Source organism: Lagenorhynchus albirostris, chromosome 2, assembly GCF_949774975.1.
Source record: "Lagenorhynchus albirostris chromosome 2, mLagAlb1.1, whole genome shotgun sequence".
NCBI lineage: Eukaryota > Metazoa > Chordata > Mammalia > Artiodactyla > Delphinidae > Lagenorhynchus > Lagenorhynchus albirostris.
Window position 1 is genome coordinate 132,032,505 of NC_083096.1, and position 26,819 is coordinate 132,059,323.

General features: G+C 34.5%; 1 protein-coding gene and 1 pseudogene across 3 annotated transcripts in view; both read right to left on the reverse strand.

The window, feature by feature from the left end:
* Positions 1-1,564: 1,564 nt before the first annotated feature.
* Positions 1,565-3,105, reverse strand: LOC132515535 (glycerophosphodiester phosphodiesterase 1-like; annotated as a pseudogene).
* EFCAB7 (EF-hand calcium binding domain 7) overlaps positions 3,051-26,819 on the reverse strand; it is a 48,163-nt gene continuing 24,394 nt past the window's right edge. For 2 of the 3 annotated variants that reach the window (XM_060139858.1, XM_060139859.1), the window contains exons 8-14: positions 24,088-24,197; positions 21,602-21,759; positions 20,595-20,728; positions 18,115-18,263; positions 6,570-6,779; positions 4,290-4,397; positions 3,051-3,268 (exon numbers count right to left, since the gene is read on the reverse strand). In XM_060139858.1, the coding sequence (XP_059995841.1) occupies positions 3,194-3,268; positions 4,290-4,397; positions 6,570-6,779; positions 18,115-18,263; positions 20,595-20,728; positions 21,602-21,759; positions 24,088-24,197 (944 nt within the window). In that variant the 3' untranslated portion in view covers positions 3,051-3,193. Of the gene's footprint in view, positions 4,398-6,569; positions 6,780-18,114; positions 18,264-20,594; positions 20,729-21,601; positions 21,760-24,087; positions 24,198-26,819 lie in introns of all 3 variants that reach the window. The other variant, XM_060139856.1, reaches the window with a different exon arrangement.

Sequence of the window (26,819 nt, forward strand, 5' to 3'; positions counted from 1 at the left end):
AATTTAAAGAAAATATTCTTACATGTTAATCAACTTTATTTTAGTTGAATAAAGAATCGTTATCAACCTATGAGTCTGGTATTTCAGGACTTGAATTAATTTTTTCTGGATATTCTAGTATCACAGTACTGAGGTAATTCTTAAAAAATCATTTACTTAAAGGTCCAAAAATAGAACCCAGCTTATTATAATCATTAACTAGCTGATTCCCTTGGATTTTCATTTGCTTGGAAGAAAGTTTAACTTGAAACAAAATATCTTTCTTTTCTACTGAGTAATTGAAAATGGGACCATAAGATAGCTGGGGTTTTTCCCCTCTAATAAGTGATTAATGGGAAGAAGAAAAAAGGCTTGGTATGTCTAAGTGGTGACAGTGGTGGAAGATAAGGCTTAAATGCTCACTATTCTTTCTTGAGTCTCCATGTTCCAATGATACCACGTTATGTCACCTATCATTCTATTATTAAAAGCCTTTTTACAACTTGCGGCAAAGATAGCAACTTTATCATATGCTTTTGGTAACAAAGCCAGATAATTTATTTCCTGCAACTCAATACTTTGTGAAATAGAATATAGGGCCACATTTATTTGACTTAGAAAGCATCCGGCAATTAATAAAATGCTTTCACATTGCATTAGTTTTTAAGACATCATCTGAAGAATTCAAACTGCTAGATAATGACAACCCATTTTACAGACATCTAACCAAGGGCCAAAAATCCAAGTGACATTTAAACTATGTGCTAGCATGTGCTGGGTAAAAATAATATACTGCTATACTGGTATTCATATTTCAAAAGCTGACATTTACTAGCCAAGTATTCTGTTACTGATATGGTTACACAGTTCTTAATTGCTTAATATAGTATTTCATGCACTGTACTACTTCATTAATTGCTATTTGATTTAATTTCTATTATTTCAAAATACAATTTAATTAAAAATACTCCACAGGTAAATCCATTAAACAATTTACTGTCAGAACAAAATATTCCTACTGTTGTGATTAGATTTTGGCTTCTTTAATACAAAAATTAATTTCTCCAAATTTTGCTTTAATTATATTTCCTCATGGGAAAACTAAATACAGTATATAATTAAATGGCTGTTTCTGCATTCACTTTTTTATTCCTTTTAATGATTTTTAGTGTGGTCACAAGTTTGACAGCCACAATACATTGATAACTTAGCTGAATACAGTATTGAAATAAATGTTACAAAAGCGTGGCAAGTTTTAAAATGTCAACTCTGAGTAATCGTGCATTTCCCATGTATTTGCATCTGTACCCCCAAATTTCACAACTCAGTCTGTGCTTATCCTCACCAGGTTAAGGTATATGCCTCACTTAGGTCAGGGCAGGAGCTGTTGTGCCTTTTTTTTTTTTTTTTCGGTACGCGGGCCTCTCTCTCACTGTTGTGGCCTTTCCCACTGCGTAGCACAGGCTCCAGACGCGCAGGCCCAGCGGCCACGGCCCACGGGCCCAGCCACTCCGCGGCACGTGGGATCCTCCCGGACCGGGGCACGAACCCATGTCCCCTGCATCGGCAGGCGGACCCTCAACCACTGCGCCACCAGGGAAGCCCTGTTGTGCCTTTTTGCAGACCCAGACTTTCAAAAGCAAGTGTTGAACTCAGGCATTCCATGGAGCATGTTGGCAACACCAGACTTTGCTTTGGTTCCTATTACTGTGTGAGCTACCTGATCTCCCAGGGTATGGGCTAGCACAAGGGGTATTTTGATATCCCTGCATGAGACCAGCAGGCAGTTTCTGTACATGTTTCCTTGGGGAGGGGGTTGGGGGAGATTCTAGAACTGATGTGCAGTCTTCCAACACACTGTCTGACAGAGCTGGAACCAAGATGGGAGTCATAGTAAATTTTTTTCATCAAAGGTATTAACCGTCCAAGCAACAACCTGAATGCCTTTAGTTGACCACTTCTTCAAGTAGTTTGGGGATACAAAATCCTTTTGCATGAGGAAAACTGAAATTCCACACAGGTACCATAAGATATTACGTATGCTCCAAGCAAATGCTCCAAACATCTATTACCACAAACATGGATTGTATCCAGAGAGTATCATAGTCCCATCTGCTGTATGGCTAAGGTTCTAAGGTCTGTGAGTTAAAGCCATTACTACACTGTGATCTGTTTGTCTCATAGATAACTTCTGGCAAGAAAGAGCAAATACTACTACTATTGTATAGTTGAGGAAATTCCATACACATTTTCTTTAGAACATCAGTAGCCATATTTGCATGGCCTTTGACATCAAAGAAGACTGTGACATTATGGTTCAGGCACTCTGCTCCAGCTTCCCTCAGGGCAGGGATCTTTTCATCAGGGAAATTATTCCTGAGTCTGTGATCTGCTGCAGGATTAAACTTTCTAATTTGTTCAAGTGTCAAATCACACATCGACCAGTCCCATCAGTCTACTTGTGCTATTGTTATCTACTTGTACTATTGTGCATTAAGATAGCAATCTCATCAGAAGTAAATGCAACATCCAACTGTTCTCTGACTCATTGTGACTGCCACTGCCAATGGCAGAAACTCGGTCCTGGGGCTTGAGCACCAGCAGAGCCCTGTGGGAGGGCACATGCTCAAGGCTGAAGAGGCGCAGCAGGAGATAGAGGCTGCCGGTGAAGAAGCAAGCAGTGAAGGGCTGCACGTCACCAGCTACAGCAGCAGCAGCAGGAAGGAGGACTCCTGGTCCTCTCACAGCCACATGCCTGTGACTATACCGGTGAGGATAGGAGTTCTGGATCCACTGGGCTCCTTGGACAGGCCAGAGCACAGGGATAAAGCACAAGGCACTCACTGCAGCTTGCCCATTTACATTTTATTCCAGGATTTTTTGGATAAATCAAAAGTGTATAGGATTTTATAGAATTCATTGAGTATTACTTTTTAAAAGCTTACCTGTACTTTGATTTCAATTTACTAGTCATAAATGAAATATGCCCAGATTTCCCATTAAATTAATAAGAAGGCCACACATTAAAAAATTATTTCTATTTTAATAATAAAGTATATAATATGGACATGAAATGTAAATGCATACAAATAGATTATTATGTACATCAGTTAAATTGATTAGCATTTTGCTGATCAACAAATAATAGACTAAACTTGAAATAATTCTTCTTAGTTTGATAGTCTCAAGCAAAATTATTTCCTAAAAACAGTGTTTAAGATATAAGGGAATACACACAATAATATATCCATTCTTGTCGTTCATTCAGAGGCATTACATGTTGACAAACCTGCATATAAAAATAGAAAGCCTTTACCTTCCTTTTATATACTGTAATTTGGGGCTAATTTTTCAATAGGACAGCATTTCTAGAACCTATGTAAAAAATATCTCTGTGCAGATAAAATTCTTTAATATTTGTCCTTAGCAGGGACCTGCAATCTACGATATGATGTCTAACAGGATAATCCAGCCTAAATTCTACGTAATATAGTATTTGGTAGTTGGTACTTGTGAATATGGGTAAAGAGGAGTGGTAGAAAGGGAAGTAAATATTCTTTCCTCACTAAGCCTAGAACATTAAAAAAAAAACATGATTGGGATAACAGAAAAGATAAACTCTTCTTATCCTGTTTTAGCATGTTTTAGGATTTCACTGACAGTATGGAGAAAAAAGGGAAAGAATAGAAAGTTTTTTCCTTTTTCCATTGACTAAACTAGTTTCAGGGTCTACTGATCTCTCCCTGCCTTTGAACTCCTGGCTAAATCAGAAACCCAGAGTTCTGCTAACACCAGAACTTCAGCTATTCCTAGCTCTTGACTTAGTTGGTTATCTAAAACTCACAGGCATTTTCTCTTTTAGGTTACCTCAGAAAATCTTAATAATGTAGATAAAAATATTTTGAGTTATCAAAAGTCCTATTACTATTAACACTACTTTGTATTTCTATATAATATTCAATAGTGCTTTCACATATATCATTATATTTTTATCTTTACATTAATTTTGTGAAGTACCTAAAACTGGTGACATTACATTAATTTTATACTTAAAGAGACTGAAACAAACAAAAAAGAGACTGAAACAGAGAAGTTAAGTGAATGTCCCATAATCACTGAACCAAATAGTGAGAACTGGATTAGAACCAGTCTCCTATCTCGTAGTACAGGATGGTACTAATACAAATATCATATTTAAAATAATTTTCTACTTTATTTCATATCTACATATTTATCCATAACATTAATAGCAAAAATGTTTTTTTCAAATTGATAAAACAAAAGGCTTTAATTAGAAAACAATGCATTACCATTGTAGATTTTGGTGCCACTTCTACTGCAAATATGTCAAGTCCTCTGTTGTTTACACAGTTTTTACTCAGCTCGTTGTTGATGTGAATAATCACTTTATTATCTGACTATAAAAAAAAGATTTTATAAGTTGCTAGTCCTTTCTTTACTAAATACATACAAACAAAATGATAATTGCAAAACACTTTGCAAGTCTTGTGATAGAGATATTCACAGGGTTCTATAGAAACAAAGACATTATAGAAACACAGAAACATTAGCTCAGACTGGGGTATCATGGAAGACCTTATGGAAGAAGTGATACTGGAGATAATATATCATTAATAACGATAGCCTCTAGGATGGATAGCAAACAAGAGAAAGCAGAATGAAGCTGATAAATAAGAGAAATGTAGGAGTCAAAGTATTCCCCTGCTAAAGAACCTGTAATCACTCTCTAATGACTACAAAGGGGCAATATAACATTAGACTACTTGGATTCATCTCTCATCTCTTCTACTACTTAGCTCTGTGACCTTTTGTAAATTATTTAACATCCCTGTGCACAAGTTTCCTTGTGTGTAAAATAGGAATAGTATAATACTTAGGAATAGGAAAACAGGAATAGTATAATACTTACCTCATTGGATTGTTGTGAGAAGTAAAAGCGTTAAAGTGCCTGGCACATGGTAAGCTCTAAAATATTATTATTACCTCATTTTGGTGAAGGGAAATTTAACTTTCCTTGAGGGAAAAGGAGATGGAGGGTTGAGAAATGAAGGTAATAGAGCAGAGGAATTGGGGTAAGGTAGTGGCTCTCTTCCACCCTTTTAATTCTAATGAAATGTAGAGGGCTCACACACACACAACCAAAACCAAACAAACAAGAAAACATAGAGGGCAGAAACAGAAACATGCTGGATCTTAGGAACCACTCTACAAAGTGTTATGATCCATTTGAAGACTGCAATCTACTGGCTGGGGAACCTATCTTATTTCATCAAGTCTAAACTCTTCTATCTTGTTTTCAAGATAACATATATAATCTGGACCCATTCAACCTATGTTATTTACCTTTCAAATACTTCTCCAAATAAAGCTCTCTGTTTCTGCAAAGGAGATATTCTCACTTTTTCGTCTATAGTTCACATTAACTCTTACTCATATTTCTCCTTATACTGTTTCTCCTGCTTCTAAAGGCTGCCTCTCTGCGTATCTAAATCCTAGTTATCCTTCAAATCCTATACACATGTTTAAATCCCACATCAGTTCCCTTCCCCCTAATCACAAACCCTTTCCCAACTTCTATAGTCCAAACTAACATCAAGTACAAGAGATACAAATACAGTTGAATTCCTATTGCACATACAAACAGTATTATGTGATTTAACATTTAACTGTTATTTCGAGAGTATTAATTTTGCCTTTACAACTAGCCCATAAACTCCTTGACAGCAGAGACCATGTTATACTTTCTAGTGGCCCCTATGGTGACCATGAGAGTTACATAATATATATTCACATTGACTCAATACTCAGCCAAATCTTAAGCACTTTAAGAAATTTATGACAGGCATAAAAATAATGTAAATCTCACCCAGGAACTAAAAGAAATAAGCCAACAGTTCTAAAAACCTAGCCATTTTGAGTAAGATGTTATAAAAATTTATAATTTCTAGAAAACGCAGTATATGACTTTAAGAATTTATGTGTGTATTCTCTTGACCAGCAATATCAATAGTAGCAAAGAAGATGGCCAAAAGCCAGAAATAATTGGCTTGATAAAAACAGGTCCTGTACAGTAGAATATATTTAATTAGATAAAATGATGATAATCTGTAGGATTTCTGATACTGCAGTTTGTATAAAACAGTTGGGCTAAATTATTTTCTTTACTTTGTTTATATTTCTTTAACACATGATGTCCATTGTTTAAAATAGCTATGTATGTGTGAAGGCTTTTAGTAACAAACTAAATAAAATACTTTGTACTCAGATTATGCTCTATCTTCATAGATCTCCAAATATTTAATTTTCATAATATTTTAATAGAAAAACAATTGTCTCATAAAGAAACACAAAAAATATCTAATAAATAAAGTAAATATTATATACCTTAAAAATATATAAAAATTATCATGCCCAGTTTGAGTTAGAAACTCAAAAAGAATAAGTTGACTATTATAGATATTATTAATGTAATGGGGTATTTAATTACTATGCAAGAATAGGGTGAGAAAGAAGATGGAACATAGTAGCAAACATTGCTGTTATGAGGAGAACCACCTCATAACTGATACCTTGTTTTCAATAACTGATGTTATCCAGGTGTCACACTTATAAGTATGTACAATTATATTTTCATAGCCATCCATTACTTTGGCATCGCCTTTGTTAAGAACAGATTTACAAATGGCCTTCTCAAGTTGCCCACTGCATGCCTCCATATGGACAGTTTTAATTCTTGGCTTGCATTTGTCTGCATAGATATCGATGACAAATGGGCATGCCTGAAATGAAAAATAAATCAAACCTTGTTTTAGCCTTTTGATAGAATTTAAATTATTTATTATTAATATGTTTATCATATGACTTAAGGACATACTTTCTAGCTTGTCCTTCTGATACACATTTATGAGGAAAATTTTAGTACTATGAATTGATTAATAAAAAAGCATGAAATTCTGATTTTTTGGTTGCATATTAACTGATAATGTTCATAGAAAAGGAAAGAAACCTCCTTTACGCCAACCCCTCCATTTGCTCTAAAGCTAACTCATATCATGTTAGTTACTTAATTTCCTTTCCTAACTACAGAAAGACTACAGAAAGAATTCATCAACAGGCTCTAAAGAAATTATGTGAAACTCAATACACGAATATACAGCACCAAAAATAACTAAGTGTAGAAAAATTAATTCACACAGTTTATAGTTAGTGTAAAAGCACCTTTAAAAATCTGAGATCTAAAGAGATTTTCTGCATTTGGAAATAGATTTTTCTAATGTCTACTCTTTAGTCTCTACCATAGCCTACAAGATACTGCACACGGTAGCCTCTCTATACAGCCCAGTCCCCTGCCTTGCAGGACATGTTCCAGTTACTCTGCTTTTTCATATCCTAGAACAAATAAAGCTCTTTCCTGTGTCAGGGATTTCGTATGTAGTATTCTCACTGCTTAGAAGATTCATACCTTTTCACATATATATCTCATCCTCCTCTTTCAAGTTTAAGCTTAAGTGTCACTTCTGCAGAGAGAGTGGCTCTGGTCCCCCAATCTCCTTCACTCCCCCACTGTTCTCTACTTTGGCCACTGGCTTGTTCCCTTCAAAACACTTTTGAAATGATTTTATTAATTTTGCATTTAATCAGTCATCCTCCTTCATGGAATGTCCATGAGGGCAGAATTTTTGACTATTTTATTCATCACTGTGCCTCTTTATTACAAGCTTACTTTATGTAGGCATTAAAGTGTATTCGTTGAGTAAATGAATGAATTCACACACATTGATGATCAACTTTTTATTATGGGGACAAAAGATAAAAGTCTGAACTTAGTAGAACAATATACATTTTTATTTTTTTAAAAAAAGTTTAAAAACATTTAATGACTCCAACCTTTGGCAATAATAAAGTCACCTTTTTAAGAGATAGTAGTCTGAAAAATCACTGGAAAAGAAAGCAGAAGATCTGAGTTTGTAATTGGGTTTTGCCATTGACTAGCTTCGTGATCTGGGGAAGTCACTTCACTTCTATGAGGCTGGGTTTCTTCATTGAGAAGGTGGGGATAAACAGTATATATCCTGCCAAGAGTTGCTAGAAATATCTAATAGTAATATGTGTCAAAATATTTCACAATATAGAATTCTAAAAAAAATTGTAATGATTATGGCATTTTAAAGGTTTAATTTATTTTTTCAGTACTGAATAGATTCTGGTATTATTCTACCATTTTTCAAGTCTTGCTTATTTGTCTTATTCAACCAAAGAGTATCAATATTACATTCAGATATCACTGACTGTAAACATCTTAAAGTCTTTGTTAAAGACATATTCCCTAAAATTTTTAAATAAAATCTTACCTACTCTAAAAATGGTGCCCTTTAACTGTATTACTTTTTTCTGTTCATGGACTTGATCTTTTATTTACTTATCTTTTTTATCCTACTAAGTTAATATAGGAAGCATACAATAAGGAAGAAAACAATTCATTGTAAATTGGTAATTGTAAAAATATTAACAATATATAATAAGGAAGACGGGGAAGATTGTAATAAAAAAAACCTAGATTAAGGCATGCTACTAAAATTTTGCACAAAGTGTGGCTCTTAGCTACCTGTTAGCCAAGATAAAAGTGAAAGAGAGTGTATTACATAGCGTAATTAGAGTGTATTAGAGTGTAATTAGAGTGTATTACATATTACATAGTGTATTACTCAATATCTAAAAAAACGAAGGAAATTTTTCCCAGTTCTGAATTCCAAAAGGAATTTATACCATGAAATTATTTTTTTAAAAAGAAGAGAAGGAAAAAAGGAAAAAAACTAGGCATACGTTTTGCTTATCAACGTCCAATAAAGAACAAATTATTGTTATGGTGACATAGGGGCAATGCTCTTGCAGGAGGAATAATAAAGAAGTTATGCGGCTCTTTGAAAGAGGATCTGCCTTTATAAGTTGATAGAGACAGTGGATAACCTATAATTCTAAAACTGAATTAGGGGGTTTAATAAGAAAAAATAAAGTAAAAGTGACTGGCTGTGCCTGATTGTAGAGGAAAAAAATAAGACAAACTGAGAGTATATAGTAACTTATAGAATGCTTAAAATAAACTTTGGTTTACTAAAACCATTCAATTAATGAGATTTCAAACAAACCTAAGCCCTTTCCTAAATCCTAACCTGTAACTGATACTTTGGTTAGTCTTTGTGACACAATACCTACTAATTTAATAGGTGGGATCAAAATATAGCTCATTTAGACATAATATACAACTCAAGAAATTGCCAAAAAACGGTTCCTGAATCCTTATGGGCAAAAGACTCTACAGACGTATTCAAACCAATTAGAACACAGCTCATAAGATTTTAAATGGATTCTTCCTAAATTATCATAATTTTTTTTTTTTACAAACATGAAAATGTTAGGTCATGCTCTAGGTATATTAACTCAGTAACATAGCACACATCAAAGAACCATTGCCTATCAAAGCTAATACCTTAACTGAACAGGCTCATCGTCTCAGAGCACTTACAGGTATCAGTCAAAACTAAATCAGTCCAAATACCTTCAGATTTTGTATGAATCCTTTAAATAAAATGTTATCACATGTGTATATCCCTATCATTAATGGAAGTATTCAATATTTTTATACCAATTAATTAATTATGAATTATTACTTTCTCCCTCTATTACCATCTGCTGATTCAATACTTTCAACCCAACAACTCTATAACCCTTACTGAATGAGGAGAATCTCCTCATTATGATTCTGTAAATCAAGAAGTATCCATACCCAGAAAAAAATTTTGGATGCTTCAATACCAAATCCTGACTTAATATTGTTTGTTGATGGGGTTATATTTAAAAAAATAAAAAGGACAATACCAGGCTTGACATAATAAGTAGCCTAGTCTCTTTTGTAAAATCTATTTCCTTACCATGAAATAGCTTAGCTCAAATGATTAAATTATGGTTCTCTCTAAGGCATATCAAATCACTAGAAGAAGAGAGTAAAATACACATACTAGCTAACAGCTAGTATGCTTTTAGAATAATTGACTTTTAAAAAATGTTATAGAAAAAAACAAGGTTTTTTTGCACTTTCTCAAGTACTCTTTAAAAATGAACAACAAATACATGATTTAATACCTAAAATAATTGCTATCATAAAGGAAGAGACAGTAAAAGAAGTTCTATAGAAGCTAATATCTATACTATAGATACCACAGAAATACTTTAGAAGTACTATACAAATACTTTTAACAGACCATTATATTAAACAGACTACTCTGACTAAAGTCCTTATGTAAAAGCATTGTAAGAATAATAAAATAAAATCCATGGAAAAGTTCAAGGATTGCATTGTAGATATACAAACTTTGGCCTCCCAAATTCTGAAAAGAAATAATGGGTACAATCAGGTTATAAGAACCACGAGGATTAAGATCTGACAAAACCAAAATAGCCACCTGGACTACAAAAATAAAGGATAAAATCCTCTGTGAAACAATTCATTCCAATAGGGACAAACTGGCTATAATATCAAACACTAAGGAAAGAACCTTCCTAGGATGATGAAGGATAAAGTCGGTCTATGCTTTATTTGTAACTAAATTAACCTAAAAAAATTGAGGGACATGAACTGAGACTATGCTCTAAAAGACTCTGGGCATGTCCAAATTGAATTTATACAGTTGCCTCTCCTGCCATGGTTTCTGAATATGTCGTACTAATAATAGCACATTTCTTTTCAGAATGGATCAAAATATTTCCCTGTTGAAAGGTCACAACCATCATGACTGCCTAGGACATTCCAAATTACTGATCCCGTGACAAGGGACACATTTAACTGGAACAATTATTCATAAATTTGGATTATGTACTCAAAAACATTTTTGTCTTTATCGTTCCCAAATCTCTGGGAAAACGATAAGGGCCTTAACAGAATTAGAAAGACACATCCTTTAAAGATCCTAAAGTGAGGTTTGCCAGAGAACCTCCAGAAGCCAGCAGTACACAGAATTAACTGCTAACCCAGAAACCTTTCAATAAGCACGTGACCATATGAAGTAAGAAGCTTCCTCTCGAGACCACTGGAGCAAGATTCTTCTATAGGTTACAGTCTTCTTTGAACACTCTTGTTTATTCATAGCTTTCCTCTTTACTGATTTAAGGGTATATATGTCTGACTTAGCCTATCATGTTCTCCTTATTAGTAATACTGACTTTCCTAAGTCTAGGCTTTAAGGAAAATATGTTTGAACTATGAGAAATAAAAATGCAATATTTATTATTAGTTACAGCACCAAGAAACACCAAGAAACAATATACCTACAATCCCACAAAGGATGATTACATGACTTGTGCAGCTTCTATGTGGAAATCAGACTATTTAATGCCAACCCAGAACCAAGGTAAATTATTTTGTACAGCTATTAGTTAGGCCATTACAAGGGTATGACTCTCCAATACCCTCAGTGGGTTATATTTCCTGACATACACCCCAAAATAATAAAACCCTTTCTGCAAAAGACTCCTGAAGATAGTAAGCCGATTCGCAGCAGTTATGCCACTCCACATGGTCATCAAAACATTGCTCCTTCATTTTGGTTGACACAGTAATTAATATAGCCTAAGCCCTGTGGGCACAACAAGCCAGTTGAGTTAAATTCTTTAACACAAACGGGTATAGATAATAAAAAAGCCTCGACTTTCTTTTGAACAATCAGGGAGGAGTCTGCACTAATGCTAATACTTCAGGTTGTACCTGGATTAACACTAGAAGTAAAACTAACTAAAACTACAAAAGGCTATAAAAAATAGACTTAAGGAGTCCTTGGGACTTTTCTTGGCCAAGTCTGGAAAATCTGGGGTCATGATTCTGGAGTGCCCTTCAGCCCTTTCTTATAATACTTCTAGTTGTACTTGTCTCAGAGTTTAACTGTTGTCCAGAATCTTAAAATGCTTCAGTAACTTAAAAAGTTACTTTCCCAACAGATGACTTAAAGGCAAAAACAGGATGAAATCATGATACATGCACAAACTGAAAATTAGATCTCCACAGAGGAAACCTCTTCAAAGAGAATCAACATCAGTGGTTGAGTGAATCGTTGATGGTTTTTTCTGCAGCCTTAGCTGGATGAAAATCAAAAGGAAAGACTGGGAATAAAAAAGTGCCCATAAACTTATGAAAAAACTGACTATTCTGTCGTTATGGTAATGAGCAGTCATCAGAACTTGGTTTTTTCTTTAATATATATTTAATTTTTATAAGTAAAATAGTTAATATACAATGTTGTGCTAGATTCTTGTGTACAGCAAAGTGATTCAGTTATATACGTATGTATATATGTAAACACACAGATATGTATGTATATATTATATATATATTTTTCATATTCTTTTCCATTATAGTTTATTACAAGATATTGAATAGAATTCTTTGTTCTATACAGTAGGACCTTGCTGTTTATCTATTTTATATGCAGTGGTTTATCTATTTTATATATATAGTAGTTTGCTAATCCCAAACTCCTAATAATTTATCCCTACCCCCCTTTCCCCTTTGGTAACCATAAGTTTTTGTTCTATGTCTGTGAATCTGTTTCTGTTTTGTAAATAAGTTCATTTGCATCATATTTTAGATTCCACATATAAGTGATATCATATAATATTTGTCTTTCTCTGTCTGACTTACTACACTTACTATGATAATCTATAGGTCCATTCACGTTGCTGCAAATGGCATTATTTCATTCTTTTTTATGGCTGAGTAGCATTCCATTGTGTGTGTGTGTGTATTCCATTGTGTGTATGTATGTATATACTACATCTTCTTCATTCATTCCTCTGTTGATGGATTTTTAGGTTTGCTTTCACGTCTTCGCTATTATAAACAGCACTGCTATGAACACTGGGGTGCATGTACCTTTTTGAATTAGAGTTTTCTCTGGATATGTGCCCAGGAGCACGATTGCTGGATCATATGGTAACTCTATTTTTAGTTTTTTAAGGAACCTCCACAGTTCTCCATAGTGTATGAACCAATTTACATTCCCACCAACAGTGTAGGAGGGTCCCTTTTCTCCACACGCTCTCCAGCATTTATTATTTGCAGACTTTCTGATGATGGCCATTCTGACCAGTGTGAGGTGGTACCTCATTGTAGTTTTGATTTGCATTTCTCTAATAATTAGTGATATGGAGCATCTTTTCATGTGTGTGTTGGCCATCTATATGTCTTCTTTGGAGAAATGTCTATTTAGGTCTCCTGTTTTTTGATTGCATTGCTTTTTTTTTTTTTGATATTGAGCTATATGAGCTGTTTGATATTTTGGAGATTAATCCCTTGTTGGTCACATCATTTGAAAATGTTTTATCCCAGTCCATAGGTTGTCTTTTCACTTTGTTTATGGCTTCCTTTGCTGTGCAAAGCTTTTAATTATGTCCCATTTATTAATTTTTGCTTTTGTCTCCATTACTCTAAGAGACGAATCAAAAAAAATATTGCTTCAATTTATGTCAAAGACTGTTCTGCCTATGTTTTCCTCTAGGAGTTTTATGGTGTCATGTCTTATATTTAAGTCTTTAAGCCATTTTGAGTTTATTTTTGTGTATGGTGTGAGGGAGTGTTCTAACTTCACTGATTTACATGCAGCTGTCCAGCTTTCCCAACACCACTTGCTGAAGAGACTGTCTTTTCTCCATTGTATATCCTTGTCTCCTTTGTCAAAGATTAATAGTCTGTAGGTGTGTTTGTTTATTTCTGGGCTTTCTATTCTGTTCCATTGATCCATATGTCTGTTTCTGTGCCAACACCATACTCTTTTGATTACTGTACCCTTGTAGTATTGTCAGAAGTCTGGGAGGATTATGCTTCCAGCTTTGTTTTTTCCTCAGGATTGTTTTGGCAATTCTGGGTCTTTTGTGATTCCATATAAATTTTAGGGTTATTTGTTCTATTTCTGTGAAAAATGTCATGAAAGGGATCTCATTAAGTCTACAGATTGCTTTGGGAAGTATGGCCATTTAAACAATATTAATTCTTCCAATCCAAGAGCATGGAATATCTTTCCATTTCTTTGAATCATCTTCAGTTTCCTTTACCAATGTTTTATAGTTCTCAGCATATAAGTCTTTTACCTCCTTGGTCAGGTTTATTGCTAAGTATTTAATTATTTGATGTGATTTTAAAAGAGATTTTTTTTCACTTTCCTTTCTTATATTTCATTGTCAGTGTAAAGAAATGCAACAGATTTCTGTATGTTAATCTTGTATCCTGATACCTTGCTGAATTTGTTATCAGTTCTAGTAGTTTTTGCGTGGAGTCTTTAGGATTTTCTACATATAGTATCATGTCATCTACATATAATGACAATTTTACCTCTTCCCTTCCAATTTGGATACGTTTTATTTCATTTTCTTGTCTGATTGCTGTGGCTAGGACTTCCAATACTATGCTGAAGAGAAGTGATGAGAGTGGGCATCCTTGTCTTGTTCCAGATTTTAGTGGGAAGGCTTTCAGCTTTTATCATTGAATATTATGTTGGCTGTGGGTTTGTCATAAATAGCTTTTACAATGTTGAGATATGTTCCCTCTAACCACATTTTGGTAAGAGTTTTTTTATCATGAATGGATGTTGAATTTTATCAAATGCTTTTTCTGCATCTATCGTAATGATCACGTGCTTTGTCTTTGCTTTTGTTGATGTGGTGTACCACATTGATTGATTTGCGTATGTTGAACCATCCCTGTCACCCTGGGATGAATATATTTGATCACAGTGTATGATCTTTTTTATGTGTTGTTAGAATTTTTGCCTCTATATTCATCAACGATATTGGCCTGTAATTTTCTTTCTTGGTAGTGTCTGGTTTTGGTATCAGGGTGATGGTGGCTTCATAGAATGACTTTGGGAGTGTCCCTTCCTCTTCAACTTTTTGGAAGAGTTTGAGAAGGTTTGGTATAAGTTCTTCTTTGTATGTTTGGTAGAATTCCCCAGTGAAGCCATTGATTCTGGACTTTGGTTTGCAGGGAGTTTTTTTTTTTTTATAGATTCTATTTCATTTCTAGTGATTCTATTTCATTTTTTTTTTTAATAGATTCTATTTCATTTCAAATTACCTATTTCTTTTTGATTCAGTTTTGGTGGGCTTTATGCTTCTAAAAACTTGTCCATTTCTTCTTGGTTGTCCAATTTGTTGGCAAATAATTGTTCATAGTATACTCTTATGGTTTTTTGTATTTCTGCAGTATCAGCTGTTATTTCTCCTTTTTCATTTCTTATTTTGTTTATTTGGGTCCTCTCTCTTTTCTTCTTGGTTAGCCTGGCCAGAGGTTTGTTGATTTTGCTTACCCTTGCAAAAAGCCAGCTCTTCGTTTTATTGATTTTTCCTAATGTGTTTTATCTCTATTTTATTTATTTACTCTCTGATCTTTATTATTTCCTTTCTTGTGTTGACCTTAATTTTTGTTTGTTCTTTTTTTCCTAAGAAGGTGGTAGGTGATAGGTTAAGTTGTTTATTTAATTCATTGTTGACCATTGGTTTTTCAGTAGCATGTTGTTTAGTCTCCATGTAATCATTTTTTTCTCATTTCTCTTTCTGTGGTTGATTTCTAGTTTCATGCCATTGTGGTCAGAATAGATGCTTGAAATAATTTCTGTCCTCTTAAATTTGCTGAGGCTTGTGTCCTAGTATACGGTCTATCCTAAAGAATGTTCCATATGCACTTGAAAAGAATGTGTATTCTGTTTTTTGGATGTAATGTCCTGAAAATAGCAATTAAGTCTAACTGGTCTATTATCTGATTTAGGATCTCTGTTGCCTTATTGATTTTCTGTCTGGATGATCTGTTCATTGATATCAGTGGGGTGTTAAAGTCTTCTACAATTATTGTATTCCCATCAATTTCTCCCTTTATATCTGTTAGTATTTGTTTTATGTATTTAGGTGCTCCTATATTGGGTGCATATATGTTAATGGGTGTTATGTCCTCTTCTTGTATTGATCCTATTATCATTATATAGTGTCCTTCTTTATCTTTCTTTATGGCCTTTATTTTACAGTCTATTTTGTCTGAATATTGCTATCTACCCCTGCTTTCTTGTCATTTCAGTTTGCATGAAATATCTTTCTCCATCCCCTCACTTTCAATCTGTGTGCGTACTTCACCCTAAAGTGGGTCTCTTGTAGGCAGCATATTGTAGGCTCTTGTTTTATTATCCAACCTGCCACTCTATGTCTTTTGACTGGTGCATTTAGTCCATTGACATTTAAGGTAATTATTGATAGATATGCATTTACTGCCATTGTAAACCTTGTTTTCCAGTAGATTTTCAATTTCTTCTTTGTTCCTTTCTTTCTCTTTTTGCTTTTCCTTTGGTGGTTTGATGGTTTTCTTTTGTGTTATGCTTGAGTTCTTTTGTTTTTGTTTTTTGTGAATCTATTATATGTTTTTTGATTTGTGGTTACCCTGTTTTTCAAGTATGTTAACCCATTAGTATATCTACTTGCTTTAGACTGGTAGTCATATAGGCTCAAACACATTCTTAAAAAAAAATCCTAAATTTTCTTACTCCTCTCCGCCACATTTTATTTTGATGTCCTCTTTTTCATATTCATGTTTATGCTTTTGCTGTTCATTGTAGTTATCACTGCTTTCACAAAGAAACTGTTTTTCTGTGTAATGCCTGATTTGACTGTGATTTTCTCTTTCCTATAGATTCTTGTTTCTTTTCTATTTAGAGAAGACCATTCAATATTTCTTTTAGGATAGGTTTAGTATTGCTGTATTCTTTTAGTTTTTGCTTATCTGAAAAATTCATTATCTCTCCTTCTATTCTAAATGATAATTTTTCTGGGTAGAGTATCCTAGGTTGCAGGTTTTTCCCTTTCAGGACTTGGAATATGTCTTGCCACTCCCTTCTGGCCTGCAATGTTTCTGTAGAGAAATCAGCTTTATGGGGCCTCCCTTGTAACTAACTCTTTGTTTTTATCTTGCTGTTTTTAGAATCCCCTCTTTATCTTTGAGGTTTGCCATTTTAATTATATAATATGTCTTGATATAGTTCTGTTTGGGCTCATCCTGTTTGGGACCCTCTGTGCTTCCTGTACCTGGATATGTTTCTTTCTTTAGGTTTGGGAAGTTTTCAGCCAAAATTTCCTCAAATACATTTTCAATCTCTTTTTCTCTTTTTCTCCTGGGATCCCTATTATGCATAGATTGGCTTGCTTTATATTATCCTATAGGTCTCATATATTGCTTTCTTTCTTTCTTTTTTTTTTTTTTTTTTTGCTGTTTAGCTTTCTGTCTGCTGTTCTGGTTGGGTGATTTCCATTATCCTGTCTTCCAGATAACTTATTCGTTCTTCTGTATTACTTAGTTTGCTATTTACTGCCTTTACCTTGGCTTTCATCTCAGCAAGTGAGTTTTCTAATTTTAATTGGCTCCTCTTTTATAGTTTCTAGTTCCTTGTCACAGTGATCTGCATTTCTATCAATAGGCTTTCTTAGTTCCTTCAGTGTTTGTTGTTGCTTTGTTTTGTTTATTTTGGCTGCACCATGAGGCTTGCAGGATCTCAGTTCCCCAACCAGGGATTGAACCCAGGCCATGGCAGTGAAAGTGCTGAATCCTAACTGCTAGACCACCAGGGAACTCCCCCTTCAGTGCTGTTATTACCTCCTCTTTGAACTTGGGATCTAGTGGACTGGAGAGGTCCGTTTCATTGTTTGTCCTTTCAGGGACTTTCTCTTGTTCTTTTCATTGGGAGTCGTTCCTCTGATTCTTCATTCTACTTATATTTCTCTGACTCTGAATTTAGGAGAAACAGGTATCTACTGTGGTCATGAAGGGCTGTTTTTATGTGGGAGTATTCCTGTGTAGCCTACATGAGTCTAATAGTTTTGGTGCGAGGGATGTTTTTAGTATGGATGCCTGCCACATTTTTCCTCAGTGTGTGCTGGCTGTTATCCCCTTGATAGGGGGTGTGATTGGACTTGTGGTGACCAAAGTCTTCACTGGATGTTGAGCAGGGCCTCCTCTTTGCTCTGTGTCAGGAAAATGCTCATGGGGTAAAATATTATGTACATTAAACTCACTGAAAAACTTCAAGATTGTTTTACCTCTGTCAGTTCCAGAGCTTTATTGTAGCCCATTGAGTGTAGAGTTACCCAAAGGTCACGAGGATCTCCTTCTCCATCATTGGCTTCCATTAGATTCAGATCCATAAAGCCCTGTCTTGTTAGTTCATTCTTCTTTGTATCGAAATTCTCTGTCAAAACAACCAGAAGTTTCTTTCTTACATAATTTAAAAATTCATACACTTACTAAAATGTCTATTATATATTAGTATTCACAAATGTTTATTTTAAAGGAGGCCTTAGGAATCTGTGAGCACTACAAAAGTGAAATAAGAATAACTCAAAACATGTTTGAGAGATACTGTTCTAATTTTCCACAACTCAGCATAAGCACTGTCACAGTGCATGATTTAGTTTTTCAACAAGATCTGAAGTCAAAAATAGTGCAAATATATTTCAAAATCAGAGGAAACTTTAATTTTTCTGGGTAAATTCCAACCTGCCTGCTTATCTAAAGTATATACTGACATATATTTCAAAAGTTAGTATATGTGCTGCCAAAGCCAGTGCTGTATTTCAAAAATTAAAATGCTTCTTATATATTTGCTACTTAAACCCAAATGAATTTGATGTAATACCCCCCAAACTACTGGTGTTTCAAAAGGGAAATGTGGATGGTGCCAGGTTTAAGGAGACTGCTATATTCTTAATTGCTTTAATTTTAACTGAATTGTCCACTGGTCCTTAAAAAACTGTTAGATAATGGGGAACACTTTGGAGTCCACGAATGTCCCAGACAAATCTAAGTACCCATTTTAACATTGTTTATAAGCATAAATTCATGAAGAAATATCTAGATATATATAATTCCTGAATGTTTCTATAATATAGACAATAAACAGCTACTCATTTTAGATTACATTCTGTTAATTGTCCTACAACAAAGAAAGATCTTATTTTCCAACTCCCATCTATAATATACCCAAGGAAAATGGGTACTCTTATTTGAGATGTCTCTTTTGTACACAATACTGTGAGAAAAGAGGCAGAGACATAACTGCTTAAAACTGGTTGACTGATTAATAGTTTAAAATGTTTAGAGTTTGGAAAGTGACTCATAACTTTTGTAAGGAAAAAAAGTAAATGTAGATTAAATTAGATCATAGAAAGACATGGTAGCCACTAAAATGGAAGCTGGAGCTACTAAGTAGAAAAGCAAGATGAAAAAAATTAATATTTGATATATAATACAAAGAAATTATTACTTTCAAGAAAAATGTACCTAGATACTATGCTATAGAGACTATCAATAGTCTACTTTTAAAACTTAAAATGATCAATTCTCCATTAAGTTTTTAAGTTTATTAAAACCCAACTTCAAGACTTACATTAAAGCTACAGTAATCAAGACAATGTGGTACTGGTGACAGATGAGACAAACAGATCAGTGGAATAGAGAACTCAGAAAATACTCATACAAATATATTCAACTGATATATGACAAGGGAACAAAGAGAATCAAAATATTATATCATTAAAGTTACAGGATGATTACATCCTCCTAAAAATAATACTCTATTATGTGTGTTATCAATCTTGTTAATTGACGTTTACTATTATAAATCAATATACATTTCTTGTTACTGATTACAGTATATAAACTGTCAGTTAAAAAGAGATGTATTTTTAAAAACCTTTATATTAATAATATTTCTACCTTACTTGCTGTTTAGATAAACAGACTTATCAGACTCCTCTCTGGCTCACTGACTGCCAAGCTTAGACCATTTCAAGAACCAGAGGATTAGGACACATTACTACCCCAGTGACAGCAACATGTGAGTTAATCTCTCTCCTGACTGCATTCTAGCCTCCTCAACTTCTTGTTCTGTGATCTATAGTTGGCTGTGGCTTTCTGGCTTTCCCCTTTGACCTTTTAGTCCTTGGCTTAAATATACAAGCTCTACCCTCTTCCCAGACTCCTCGCAAGTGACAACTGACTTCGCCTCGCTCTCAGTATTTTTCTTTGCCTATCTTAGCATTTTTGGCTTTTATACGTCCATCGATGGACTTTCTTAATTCAACTCAAATACAAAAAACAAAAGAATTCTTAACATATATAAACGACTTCTTGGAAACCTCTTAATTTTTAGTAAAACTCTAGCCTATTAGCTCTTTGCTGCCCTCTCCTGGGCACAGTTTGGGTCTCTCAATCACTTCAGTCCCTTTGCTATCAGAGGTAAGACAAAGTTTTTTACATTCTAAGCTCCAAAGAACATAGAAATTATGATTAATTAATTCACATTTTCTTTTAACTTGAGTACTACACCAACTACCAATTTAAGGAAAATAAATGTTTAATTTTTTATGGTCTACAAACAATACTACTACTTTTAAACTGTCCCAATTGCTACAATATTCCATGGAGAAATTTGACATTTCATTTCTTAAGGATGAAAGGGTGTGTGTATGTATATATATATATGTTTTACATAACCATTAAGAAAAAGAAAAGTGCTTACCTCTGCAGACAGCCCAAGCATCTTCATCACATTTTTCACCACTTGTTCTCAGTTCAAAAAAATTATATTCTTCAAGGCTGAGAAGACCATTTCCATCTAAATCAATTACTTCAAATATATCTGATAAAGTTGACCTAAAATTACAAAAAATAGCAAATTATTTGTCTCTAAGGCAACTAGACTGAAAAAGGTTTCTATGAGGATAACTTTCAAAAGGAAGTAATATAAAGGCATTAAACAATATTTGTAATGATCTTATCTACGAAACAGAAACAGATTCACAGACACAGAGAACAGACTTATGGTTGTCAAGGGAGAGGGAGAGTGGGGGAGGGTTGGATTGGGAGTTTGGGACTAGCAGATGCAAACTATTATATATAGAATGGATAAACAACAAGGTCTTATTGTATAGCACAGGGAACTATATTCAATATCCTATAATAAACCATAATGCAAAAGAATAAAATAAAAAACAATATTTGTGAATGATAAAATTAATGTATCCAAATATATATGTTACTCAGTCTAGTATTACATGACATAAACAAGTTTCCAAAGCAACCCCAGCATGTCAACATGTAGTAGGAACTCAAAGAGAAGTTCCCTTCTTCTTTTCTCCTTTGTCCATCTACTTTCTTCTTCCTCTCTACCTGCAGCCAGATCTTACTGTGTACATGTATGGTATGGGAGAACTACCCTATTTGGATTTCATATTTGATAGCTATCTAAGTCAATAGTGCAACTAGCAGGACCTATTTCTAGTGGATGAGAAATCAGTAGATACGCAACTAAAGTTGACTTGCCAAATGTATGGAACCCAGAAATGAATGGCAGTCCCAGACCTATGAGTAGAAGGTCACTTTCAGATGCCTAGTGGATGAGTTGAGCTATTGATTAGAATGTGGGGTTGGGATTTGCAGCTAGCCAAAGGAAAGGATGGAAGACAGGCTACTGATATATATCCAGTCTAGATGTAATAGCTCTTAACTTTAATAAACAAAACTTACCTAAATTCCTTTGTGAGAAATAATTCCCCTGTTTCATCTCTATGTACAAGTTGGGCTTCTTCTGTTATTGGTTTTATTTCTTTCTTTAGCCTGCAGCCAGTTGTGGAAGGAATTAACCAGTAAATTCCAGGTCCTAGTTCACCAGTCCACCCAAACATCTTTTACAAAAGAATTTTAAAAACAAACAAACAAACAACCACCATGAGTCTTAATGACTTTTAATCTTTCTTATGAAAGAGAAGCATTAGAAACAGTTTCTTTTTATACCAATATTCACCAATTCTATTATGGTTCTATCAATGTTTTATAGGCTTCAAAATCTTTTTGTTAATGGTAAGGCTAATAATATTAGACGTAGTACTTTATATATTTTAAAAACAAATGCCTAAAACTGTAACAGGTTAGAAGTTATATAACTTCTAAATCTTCCCAATAATCTTCAAAAATGTTTTTTATGCAAATATTTCAAAAGGAAGCAAAGAGAAAAATCTTAGAGGAATTTTTCTGGGTTATAGTTGCCTAATTTGATTCAAATATAAACATATGATTTGTAATTCAGATTGCTATGACACAACATAAAAATTAAATATATTTTAAAAGAGTTCACTATTTGTATGAATTAACCATATTTGTAAAAATACAATTTTGTGGACAAAAGCACTGGAATTTTACTACTATTTATGTAATATGGACTATAAAACAAGAAGGCAGAGTCCCAGATAAACCTACCTTATACAAAATTCTTTTCCATCACAGGATATTTATAATGAGTGCCAAGACATTTGTATAGGAAAACATTTTATTCTCCTGTTCTATAAGAAAAAGCAAAATGGCATCCCTCTATGAACCTTCTAGGTGCTTTCTGGAGCCCAATGGCTTCCTATAAAACCTAGGGATTGTCTCTGTCAAATATATTAAACCTAAGTAAGCATTTCCTAGTCATGTATAATATCTAAGCAAGTAGCCATTTGCCCTTCAGCACAGAATAACCCTAGGGAATTCTGTCTGGTATTGTGTCTAAAACTCCTTTCAAATCCCAGGTTTATTTTAGGTCATCCTGGGGACTCATATACAAAACAAAGTTGCTCATCCAAATTCTGGGTTCGGCCCTATTTCTACCTTCACAAGTCAGAGGAACCATAATCATCCTAAAGTGACCATGTCCTATTTTGATAAAAGAAGCAATCCAATAAAAGTGAGGGCCATTTTGAAAACTAAAGATTGACCAAACCCATCTTTTGGAAATCATAATCTTTTAGATTGGCCAGATGTTGACTGATATCCAGGAATGAAAAGCAGTTCTTGCTGTTTCCTAATATATGTTATCCCTTGAACCTCCCTTATCTCTACATATAAACTTGAACTGCCACAGTGGTTGGCAAATGGAAAGTCTTTCATGGGCACAAAACTCTTCTTAAAGAAAATAATTGTGAAACTAAAACTAAAAATCCTTTGTAAATATGACATATTAAAGATAAACAGAGGCCTATAGGAAAGAGGTAAATAGAAACTCATTCAAATTTTATTATAGGCTTGCTATGTACTAACATTTTTATACATGTAATCTCGTAAGAAAGTAATTTTAAGCAAAACAAAGTGGGAAAGCTATTGTTTTAGACAATGCTTTATCTTGAATTTAACTTTGTAGTCAGTTTTGAAGAAGAGTTTAATCAAAACATTAACTGCTGTCATTTTATTTGTTTCTTGCCTATAACTATTCTTGTCTGTTAGAAGCCAACAATAAAGACTTTTATATAACATTCCATCAGGGAAATGTTTGTCTGTCGTTGGGCCTATATAAAGATTAAATATGATATTGCAGTAAGCCCTTGAATAGTATTATTCCTGTTATTGTGTAGCAGATATATTTTGTAGTCCTCATAAAACAAATAGCCACATTTATGTATCTGCCTCACATATTTGGCCTCTGAGTAAATATATAATTAGAAAAGATCAGAACAACCCCATGGGCAACATATAAAATCATTTGAAAGCATTTCTTCAGATCAATCTATTTTTGGACCCTATGAGTCAAGCCTGAGGATAGTAATCTTGAAGTTTTTCTTTTTTGCCATAGTAGTATAAGTAAGACAAACATCTAGAGGAACTTTTTCAAAGCCTTGAATTGCTTGTATTTAGGGGGAAAAAATCCACTGGCATCAATCATTTTTATTGAGTATAACAAAAAAATATTCACATGTGCGGTATCAGGGCATTAGAAAAGAGGAAAGTAAAGTACAATGTCACACAACTTATAAGTTATGAAGCCAAAATGGCCAATCAATCCTCAATTTTTAAATCTCAGCAAATAAGAAAAAGTCCTTCACAATTAATAAAACATATGTAATATGAATAGTGATTACTGTATATACCTTAATTGGAAGGGAAGATAAAAAGTTTTAAAATATATAGAAAAATGATTATTTTCCTCAAACTTGAGGTCATACTATATTTTTAACTAAACATTAGAAAATAAATATGTATACCTCTCTATTTCGTAGTTCAGTAAAACACATGAGCTGTAGATTTGCTTGACTCTCATTTTCCTTAAGAATATACAAGGCAGTATCAACTGATAACCAAGGGGATGGTTTTCCTATAAACAAAAAAACCCAAACATCTTAAAATAAGCAATCACTACTTACTCTTTCCTATTTAAAAAAGTAGTGGTTTCTTTCCCATTTGGATTTCTTTTTTAGAAATACACATCCATTTTTATAAACATCATATCATTTGCAATAAGGCATATACCTATACACAATGAAATTGTTAGAAACATTCTCTATATACACACTTTCTAAAAATCATAACTTTTCTTAAACTCATCAGAAAGCTAAGGTTGCAAGGCAACCATGTAGGCTGAAATCCAAGGACAAACAAACCCTTTCAAGAAGAGAGAAGATGCAAGCACTGGCTTACCTGTAAAGGAGCATAGGAGGAAGAGATGTTAGACATCATCTATATGCTGTTAACTCCAAAATTTGTATCTCCTGCTAGGACCTTTCCTCTGAACATTAGACCCATATACCCAACTGCCTATTTGACATTTCCACTTGGATTTCTATGTCTAAAACTGGCTTTCCCAAACATCTGAAAAAAAAAAAAACTGTCCATCTATACTCTTTTCTATCTCAGATAAGAGTAACTCATTCCTTCCAGTTGCTAAAACCCCAAATCCTTGAATCATCTTTAACTTTTCCCTTCTCTCACGTATCATAACGAAGCCTCAGGAAATGCTATGGTTTGACCTTCAAAATATATCCAGAATCTCTACTTCTTATACCCTCTACAACCCAGTTCAAAGCAACACCAGTCCCCTCTTAGAAGTCTGCAATAGAGTCCTAGCTGGACCCCTTGCTTTCTGTACCTTCAATCTGTTTTCAATACAGCAATCTGACTGCTCTTGTTAAAATATGTCAGATTATGTTCCATCTCTATTTAAAAATCCTCTAATGCAGTTGAAAGTTGGAAGAATGTTGCTTCCACCCTAACAATGAGAAAAAAATGCATGAAATACAAAATTATAACATTTCTTGAACCTGTCAGAGCTGAGGTCACAGGACAACCAAGCAGCCTGAAATCCAAGGAAAGACAGACCCCTCCAAGGAGAGATGAGATGCAAGCACTGGCTTATTGGTGGTGGCACACAGGAGAACGAGATGTCAGGTGTATAAGTGGAAGCAAAGAGAGAGCAGAAGAGATAAAGATGGAAAATTATCTAAAAGTAATGAGACAACAAGCCATAAATCTAAGAAACTCAGAGAGCCGTTAGTAGGATAAATACCAAAAAGATAAACACAAACAAACAAACAACCAAAAAACAAAAAACCTCCCCAAAAGTCAAAAACAGCATCAACAACAACAACAACAAAAAAAACCCAAAACACCAAGACACATATTCAAACTACTGAAAATCAAAGATGAAGAGAAAATTTTGATGGCAGCCTCCTAAGGGTTCCTCTTTTCTCTCAGAGTAAAAGTCCAAGTTCTCATTATGGCAAAAAACAAAACAAAACTGTACCTGATTTTTGTCCTTGTTTCTCCCTGTCTTCAGCCCCTACACTCTCTCCTTACTTACTTCAATATACCAAGTCTAGCCACCTTGTTCTTCTAACACCAAGCACACTCTCACCTCAGAGCCTCTGAACAGGATTCCCTCTACCTGTCACTTCCTCCACTCTTCACCCATCCCCTTCCACCAGCCCTACATCCACAAAACTTACTCCCTTGCCTCCTGTGGAAGACAGCAAAAATGGCCATCCCTCTCTGTATCCACAACCCCTTGCAATGTGACTTTGTAGCTCTTCCATCAAGATATCAAATCTATTTCTCCACCTTGTAAATCTGTACTTGCCTTTTGACTTGCTGTGTACAACAGAATGTAACAAAGTAATGTGCTGGTTCTGAGCCCAGGCCTATGGTGCTTCTGCTTTCTCTCTTAGAGTCCTGTTATACCATAAGAACAAGTCCAGGCTAACTTGCTAGAGGGTAAGAGACTATAAAAGGCTGAATCAAGTTGTCTCAGCTGAAACCCATACAAAGGAAAGGGCCCAGCCAAGATCAGTTAAAGCCAGCCACCAGCTAACCTGCAGCTGACCAAAGATGCATGAGTAAGCCCTACAGAGAAAAGCCAAGCCCAGCTCAGACCAAAAGAACTGCTCATAAGCAAACAAACGTTTAATTGTTTTAAGCCACTGAGTTTTGGGGTAGTTTGTTACACAGCAGTTGATAATTAATACACCTCTTTCAAAGTCTGCTCAAATGTCAACCTCTAATGAAGCATACACTAATACGCCCTTTCAATGGCAACTCATATTCCCTTGTATTCACAATGCCCCTTTTCCTCTACGTTTTTCCCATAGCACTTATCACTTTCTAACACACTATGTCATTTACTATTTATTATGGGGTTTTTTTTTGTTTGTTTGTTTTGTTTTTTTGCAGTAGGCGGGCCTCTCACTGTTGTGGCCTCTCCCGTTGCAGAGCACAGGCTCCGGACACACAGGCTCAGCGGCCATGGCTCACGGGCCCAGCCACTCCGCAACATGTGGGATCTTCCCAGACCGGGGCACGAACCTGTGTCCCCTGCATCAGCAGGCGGACTCTCAACCACTGCGCCACCAGGGAATCCCCTACTATTTATTACGTTTATTATTTATTGTTTATTTCCTCCACTAGATGTAAGTTCATAAGGGCAGGGATTTTGTATTTTTTGTAC